This window comes from Apis mellifera, linkage group LG2 (genome assembly GCF_003254395.2).
Source record: "Apis mellifera strain DH4 linkage group LG2, Amel_HAv3.1, whole genome shotgun sequence".
NCBI classification, from domain to species: Eukaryota; Metazoa; Arthropoda; class Insecta; order Hymenoptera; family Apidae; genus Apis; species Apis mellifera.
This window is the reverse complement of record NC_037639.1, coordinates 14,224,250-14,232,924: the sequence shown is the minus strand read 5'-3', so window position 1 is coordinate 14,232,924 and position 8,675 is coordinate 14,224,250. Positions and strand designations below refer to the sequence as shown.

At 45.7% G+C, this 8,675-nt stretch overlaps 1 protein-coding gene across 1 annotated transcript; it reads left to right on the top strand.

The window, feature by feature from the left end:
* Positions 1-762: 762 nt before the first annotated feature.
* LOC100578484 lies at positions 763-5,345 on the top strand. Its single transcript, XM_003251240.4, has 2 exons — positions 763-1,440; positions 4,029-5,345. Exons 1-2 carry the CDS (start codon positions 1,155-1,157, stop codon positions 4,166-4,168), a joined length of 426 nt encoding a protein of 141 aa, XP_003251288.1. The 5' UTR covers positions 763-1,154; the 3' UTR covers positions 4,169-5,345.
* Positions 5,346-8,675: the final 3,330 nt, after the last annotated feature.

The following is an 8,675-nucleotide window of genomic DNA, read 5'->3' as shown; positions in this document are numbered from 1 at the left end:
TTCCTTTCGTCGCAGAACGCCGAGCGAACTACCCGCGAAAATACGTAGGAAGCGCGGGTAGTGCTCTTCTCGCCGATCGAAACAACCCTCCGATATAACTCGTGAACAATCATGAAATAATATTAAAATCGATTTAACGAGATGTTACGAGGTTCGAATTATCGAGAATAATCCGACGAATTTAATATCTCTCGTACGTTGACACTATTATCGTAGACTATGATCGAATCGTTATCGTGGTGGAGCAACAACCGTATACACCAGATACTTATCTTGAGTGAAAAAGAGAAAGAGTAAAAAAAAAAAGAGTAAGAGATGCGAGAAACTTTGCGCGTTTCCACGTGCGAGGAATAGCGGTGATAAAAAGGGTATAAAACGATTTAGGAGGAAGGAGGAGGAGGAAGGCAACGTTATATAGGAGAGTAGTGGTCCGCGTGATCGCTCTATACGTCGTGCTACTTAGAAAAAAATAAAAGGTAGGCTTTATGGCGCGAGCCTCTTCCCTTCCCTGGCCGAAATCGCTTAGCATAATCCGTTGGACGGTTCGAAAGTGGGAGAAAGACGAAGGGATGCGAGGAGTAAGCGCGATTGCCAAGTTGGAAGAGGCGAGGATAGCAGCGGTGGAACGGGACAGAGCGATGGTGAATGCGCGCCATTTTTACTGCGCAGCCAGGTCGGCGCACCAATCAGATTTGAATCCTGGGGAGTCGGTGGAAGGGCACCGGACCTCGTGGCTTCGGTAAACGGCGGACTTGAAACAGGCTTCCTTGCCTCGAAGATCGGACGAACGAGCAGAACGAGTCTGGCCGTCGTACGGTGAAGACCAGAAGTTGCTTGTCTAGTTCGTAGTTCGTAGTAGCTGTGAGTTCGCGGCGTAGGTAGCCGGGCCGAATTTTCGAGAAATCTTGACAGAAAAGTCGGCGGAAATCGGGCGGGACGGCGGAGGATCGGCGGGGCGGGGAGCGGCGGACGTTCGGAAGCGAGGAAAACGGAGCGGGCACGCTTTCCAGCTCGGATGCCGGATTGGAAATTCGCGTGGGCGCCGCTCTCGAACGTTTTGAAAAGCGAGGAAAGATCGGGACGGAGATAAGGACGAAAGTGGTTACCCACCGAGTTGGTTGCTCGATTTTGTCGAAACAGAAGAAGTCTTCGAGATGCTGGCAGCTTCGTTCTGTCGCGAAGTTCACTTCACAGTGTTGTCCAGCACGACCATGGCCTCGCGCGTACCACGTTGCCTGTTCGGCAAACCGAATTCCAGGGAAACCGTGGAAATGCTCCACGAGGCGCTCGACGCCGAGAGAAGCAAATTCGCGAAGCGATGGGGCGTCGATCCGCGATCCGAAGACAAGGAGAACAACTATCAGAAGAAATATCACGACAAGTACGAGCAGTCGCCGAAAAAACGGAGCAATCCGTACTCCAGGCAGACCAGTATCCACGGTGAGCAGATTTTTCTTTCTTTCTCCCTCCTCTTTTTCCCCTTAATTTTTCTTCGTCCGAGCACACGATCGCAGTATACTCTCCGGCGTCGTTCACTTGGAAATATCCGATTTGTCGTGCAATTTTAATAAGTAAAAAATCGTCGATGAGAAATTTTCTCATTTCCTCGCTCGCCCTAGAAATCTTAATCTCTTCTCTTCTCTCGTATCGATACGACGCGACACGATTTTTTCCGGATCGATCGAATTTTTACTCGATCTTCGAAACGATGGTTTAAAATAACGTTTCCCTTACGCGAGCATGGATCGCGCGATATATTTGGAGCGATGCGCCCATCGGGTCGAATTAAATTTGATAAGCGTAGTAGGTAGGACGGTGAGAGCGTGGTAGGATTTTGGCGGGAAAGCGAGAGCGCTTGGCGAGGAAAGGGAAGGTAGAGGAAGGCGCAGGCGCAGGCCGGTCGCGTGGCTCCGGCTTCGACCTGTTTTCTTAGTCTAGCCTCGCTCCGCGTCTCTTCCGCCTTCTCTCTCTCCCCCTCCCTCCGTCTCCTTCTGGCCCAAGCTTCTGGTTTTACGCCGCTATCCACAAACTTTCGACCCTGTCTGACTTAACCACTATCGCTTTCCAAAATTACGAACCCACGACGAGCCACTCCTCGAGCTATTCCTTTTCTCTCTCTCTCTCTCTCTCGCGTCGTTATTACCTCATCCATGATCTTTATATATATACACACACATTGTATACGCTATATCGTCGGTATCGGTACGTTTAATTGGAGCACGGTTCCAGCGTGCATTGCCAACAATCGACGCACAAATTGGAATGACGAATCGTTAAAAATACGAGAGCGACGTGCAAAAAAAAAAAAATGTAGAAAGTGGTTTCTCATAGGTTGTCGAATGAATCACCGCCGATGAGTCATGCGTGTTTGAAGGAGGACGAAATACCTGAAGGGTTGTTGCCGTGACTCATCGGAAGGGCTCCAATTTTCGAGGAGTAAGACGGACTCGCGATCGAATTCCTCGAATTTTTTCCCCCCCTTAACCACACTGGCTAAAATAGTTTTACCATTATTCACACACGTACCGACCACGGTCGCTCGGATGCACGATGGATATTACGTTTTATTGGCCAAGTGCATATTTCGTGACCAATCGTCGTGTACTTTTACTTCATAGAGATTATTAGAATCCGCAACCAACCTCTCCGTAATTTTTCCTCGCCTTTTAGGGCACGATTTTATATTTTTCTCTACTTCGTATTTACGAACGAACCGATAACAAAACAGCCGTGTATATATTCCGATAATCAGAAGCGTATGGAGATACGCTTGGAAAAGTCAACAGAGCGAAACAGAAAGCCCCGAGCCCCTCTTTTCCACCAACACACCTGTTAATCTCCGCCGTGGTGTGACGAGTTCGGTGTCTTTTTTTTCCCACGATTAAATCAGGCCCGCGAACGCGCCAACAACGGGACCTTCCGAAGGTCGCGCACCACCTGTCGCATACCTTCTTACGATTGCATTTGCATTTCCTTTTCCCATCCATCCTTCCTTTCTCCTCGTTACAACGAGGTTAGAAAATTTCCCTTCTTCCTTCTTCCTACGCAACTGTAAATAATCGAGCTTGGAAAATCCTCGGTCCCTCTGCGAATCGTCCGACCAACCACTTTCGAATAGGAAAGAAAGGAGGAGGGAGACTTACTTTGGGTGAAGCGTTCTTTGGTGAAAAAAAAGGAGACTGACCTCCTTTTTAGACTCCTCGTGGTGGAAATTTTTGGCTCGATTGAAGAATCGGGGAAGGAGGAATCCACGGACAAAAGTGATCTCTCCGATCTTTGTTCGACCGAATCTTGGTAGGAAGCGTACAGGTAGACGGCATCGTACCTTGCGCGAGGAAAAAGAAAAGAAGAAAAATCTGGTTTTAGGTTATTCCTCGGCGGAGGAGACAGATGTTGACAATCGAAATTCTCGGATGGAATTCAAGCGGGAGGATGGAGGAAGCGGGGACGGAGCGGCGTCGGTCGAGGAAGCTCGGTTGTTTCGCGCCATATGGCAAACCAGTGCGAAAAGGGAGGATAAGAGAAAGGATCGTGTCGCGTCCTCGACATATGGCTCCGTTCCTCCGATTTTTCTTCCACCTTTCGCACTTGTCATTACGATAATCGAGTTTCGTTCGATTCCATCCCGCTACGATTCTCATCCTCCTTGCCTCTATCGTGGAGAAAGAAGAGATGGAACACGGGATGTAAACAAGAAATGTAATTGGATAGAGGCAAGGAATCAATGGGGTAGGAAGAATGGAAACGAGTATATCTGATCGAAAATAGAGTGTTAAAGACAGTTACAAGCTGCGATAAACCTTCTGTTTCCACTCTACTCTACTTTTGGAACAAGAGTTATCGAGACAGTTTTTCCTTTCCTTTTTTTAAATTTAAAATTTCCCTTCGATCATGGAAAGAAATCACGAGGACGAGTTAATCCCTTTTGTTTTATGCATCGAACGACGCGCGTATCGTATTTGAAATTTTAATTAACCGCAAAATGTGCATACTAATCTTTAACTTGGCCCGTTTCGTTTCTTTTACAGATTATTGGCGAGCCCGTAAGGTATGCGAGGTGAATAAGAAACCTCTTGCCTCATCGGTGGACGCGACGAAGCAACCGAACGAGCCGTCGAAAACGTCGAAGATGATGATGAAGTCGTCGAAAAAGGCGGCGCAGAATTGAGGGAGCGAAACGCGCTGCTTTTAATTAATCGCGTTTTAAACAGTTCCATCCTGGCAAGAGTATCTATCTCCTATCTATTTGCGTATTTATTCCTCGTCCCGCTCTTCCGTGACATCGTCGTCGTATTGTAAATTGAATAATCGTCGGCGTTGTCCATCCTTAGAATTAATTACTAATTGTTAACTATATATATTATTCTTGTAAATAATGCATATATATATATGTGATATATATATATATTGGTTTGGAGGTTTGGATGAGCTCACCGTCGCAAATCTGCGTTATCGACCGTACACGTGCGTATTATTTTTTCGTATCGTTTTCTTCTTTCATTCGCGACGAAAGATTCGAAAAAACGATGCGTTTTGACTCGACAAAAAAAGTTTCTTCTTTCGTCAAAAAAAAAAGAAAAACGCAAAGTATTAATTGTCTCGAGTTAACGGCATCTGTACCGACCGAACACTTTTTGAAGGATAAAATTAGCCGAGGAGTGAGTGAGCCGTCGAAAGCCTGATTCGGTCGTTTCCTCGACGAAACGACAATGCAGCGCCTCCAAAGAAATATAATCGAGTATATTGATTGAAAAAAGGAAAAAAAAAAGAAATCTCCACGCTGTTCAATCTCGAGATTTATCTATCTCGAGATGTTGGGGAGAAAGTCCTATCCGCGTATAACTATATATGTATATCAATTAGGATTATTAAAGATTCTAGTCATCTAGTCGTTTAAGCGATATCAAGTAAAGAAAAAAGAAAAAAAAAAATGATCGTGCTTTCATCATATGCGCTGTGTACATTCCTTCAATCCCTTCCCCCTTTTGTAATCATATATATATATAGTAAAAGTCTGTAAAAGTAAGACGCGCGTCGATAGAACGTTGATATCTGGCAGGCGTTCAAAAGTAGGCGCGAGAAATCGTATCGAAATCGTGGAAAATTACGGTATAGGTTCAGGAATATACGTTGTATTATTCCGTTATATTTTGTAATTATTATATATATATATTAATATTTGAATTTGACCATGGCGCATTTAAGTTGAATTATTGGATGGCTCGAGATGGCAATCGTGAATGTTGAACTGAATTGTTAATAATTTAAATAAAAATACTTTGTAATTTTTACACGAATAATCTCATCGATCCGACGTATAAAAATAAAAATTGAAGAGAAAAATGGTTAATGGCTCTCGATTTTTTTACAATATACCCTGTATACGTGGATTCATATTTGAGCATTTATCCTCGAAATGGTATGAATAAATGGGGGTGGCACAACACGCTATACACACACACACGCACACACACACACACACGCACACACACACACATACACAAACATATATATGGTTAATTATAATGCGTGATGCACCGCAGGGTCTTTCTGCCATGGGGGAACGCTTGCGAAGGGAAGCAGCTGGTTCATGCTTTTAATGGCTGTCATCCTAGCTGGTCATTTCGATAATGGTAACTAATACCGATTTCTCAGTTCTGTGCGATCGCGTTAAATCGAACGTCGATTAAAAAAAAGAATCTTGAACCGATTCGCGGGCGAAACGAAAACGACGATTCAACGTTAGACCGTGTATATATACACATAGTATACGTAATTGTATTAAATCGAAGAAAGAAGAAATATCTATTCCGTGAAGAAGAAAAAAAACGTTCAAATTCGTCGCATTCGAATATAATTGGACGCCTAAAACAGGACGTGACTTCATCGCGTTATTGTATCCAAGATCGTTAAGGACCGGGTCGTTGCGATATCCAATTACTCGGGAAAAGAGAGAAGAAGTTCTCCGCGAGTGAAGCGGAGGGGGAGGGAGAGAAAAGAAACGAAAAAAAGGGAAAAAGAAGAAGGGAAAAGAACGTTCGACGCCGACGTTCTTATTCGAGAGGCAAATTTGTGTGGGAGGGAAGGAAGAGGAGAGAGGACGACCATGCCGCCACGAGATCGTAGATCATATTTTCGCTTTGGAACGGAATATCCCCCCCCCCTCCCTCCCTCCTGCTGACACGGTTTATGAAAATCCAGGTGCGCCTCTTAACGAGCGTTTATCGCCGGGGGTACACGTGTAACGTGGAACCCCCACCGCAGCCTTAATTGATTGAATTAGCCGAGGAATGAGCTTACGTTGAAATTACACCTGACCCCCGGCGAACTTGTGATGGATCGATCTTGATGGATCGGCCGGCTGGATTCGTGCCCGATCGATCAAACCTCCTCCTTTCCTTCCTTCCACGGGGAACAGGGAGGGGCGGGAGGAGGGTTTAATCGATCACTTTTTACACGCCATCGGGTTCATTAACGGTCATTCGATGTGGGCCCGCTCTTCGTTTTTTCCCAAACTTTCATTCGGCCAACGCATGACCGAGCGTTTTCGCCGTCCGGCCGGGATCTAAAAATATTGTTCAACGTATTTTTCTTCGCAGGACCGTACGTTTTGGATTATTAGAGACGGATATTTAACGGAATCTTTTATATTTTAAATAACAGCTGTTCGTCCGGGGTTAAATGGGTTGATTTCTGCAAACTCGTCCGTCGTGATAAAAGTAAATAAATCAAACATCCGGTGACGAGTTTCAACCACTTTTTACTAGCTGCTGGCCAAAGTATGACCGTTGAATACGGAGAAAAAAAAAATATATAACGATGCGTTACGATAATTCTATGTCGATCTCGAGGAATGGTGAAGGAGAAGGGTGAATCGGATGGCCGAGATCGAAACGATGACCATAAATGACCGCCTAACGAACTTGTCCAGTTCCATTTCCCTTTCTAACGGTAGCACGCGCCTCTCTCTCCACGGACCCCAATTTGAATCGGGTATTTAACTAATATCCTGTAAACAGGCATATTCGAGAGGGGAGTAACCGACCGTTCTAATTAAAGGACATTCATACCAACCTTCGAACCCTTTCTACTCGTTCGTGGAAACTGGTCCGGATGACCGTTTGCCCCAATCAACCAACCATTTGCCATTTTCCTTCTTCTTTCTTTGATGATATTTCATTAATCATTTTAAAACGTCAGAGGATCGGATCAATCGACGCAATCATGCAAATTTCTCGTATAATTTAATATACGTATAAAGTGAAAGGGCAGAGAGAGAGAGAGGGAAAATGTGTTTTTCTTTCCAAGTTTTTCGAACGAGATTGCTTTCCTCTTTTCGTTCCCCTCCTCCCCTATTTTAAATCGAAAGCTGGAGGATATTCAACGTATATACAAGGGAACATACAACGCCCCACTGAAGACAAAACAAAAATTAAACCGAGTCGGGTGCGCATAAGAAAGTGCACGTGTCGATGGTGAGGAGAGGAAGTGGGAATTATAGGAAAAAAGGGGGAAAAGGCTAGGCCGTTTCTTCTGTATACGTGTCGATACTGGATCGTCTGTACGATCGCATATGGTACTTGCCGCGGGTGAATTGCGCGTCTTGAGCCAATCGACGCATGCATAAATGGACGCCATCATAAATCCGTCGATCGAAAGAGATCGGCACTCGAGGATTGTACAAGTACGAGACGAAAGAAATTAAATCGATTCGAGACAACACGGTCAGGAAACTTCGAATAATCTTCTACATATAAACGAACGAGAAAAGAAAGAACTGTGCATGTGTGCGTACGTCAGAGGGGAGGCAGAAAAATCCTTGGAAGAGGCAGTTTCTGGTCCCGATGAAATTTCAACCGGGCCACTTTCCCCCCCACCCACGAAGCTTCGAATCGTGGAAGGATCGATTCGCTCGGTAAGTTATATAGTTGCAAGTACGTTTGCAAGCGTGTGGCTCGACGACAGATGTCCCACGAGCACCTCGCCGCCACCTCCACGCCCGCGATGGACCAGGACGCACCGCAAAAACTGATGGACCGTGGTGAGAAGGGTTACGTGCAACGATCCCACCATCCTCTCCTATCTCTCACGCTGGAGAGGAGAGAGATTCTTCTTCTTGGGAAGAGAATCGGCGTTGCGAATTGCCGATCGGTGAGCATCGACGACCGCAGAATCGATAATCCTTATTTTCTTCTCGTCGTCTTCAATGCCACGTCGATAAGAGGTCGAGGTAAGATCCGTGGTGCATCCGTCGGTTTTACGAGCGGTGGAATTACCGAGGAAGAAGGTGGAGAGAGAGAGAGAGAGGATAGATGAACTGGGGCTGGGAATAGAGAGAAATAGACGACATCGGTGTGGTTAACGGCTTGCTAGGTTTTTGAGCAAGGGAGCATCGTTGGCAGGATGCCTCGCCTAGATCCTGTCTGGAGGCCGGAGAGAGGTCCTTCGAAGCGTGAAATCACTTCCAGTCTGAATATAAAGAGCGAAAAAGCGACGTGTCCGTTTGTGTTTCGCTCGTTCCGTACCACCGCCTTCGGAACTGCCTTGGAAATCGTTGCAAGCGCCTGCTACGCTTCTTCCCTCCTTGCGCGGAAGCCTTTTGCGCCGGTGCTCAAGTCGTCCCGCGTTTCGATAATGATTCGAATCGTCCTCCACGCTTAAATCTTCGCTATTAA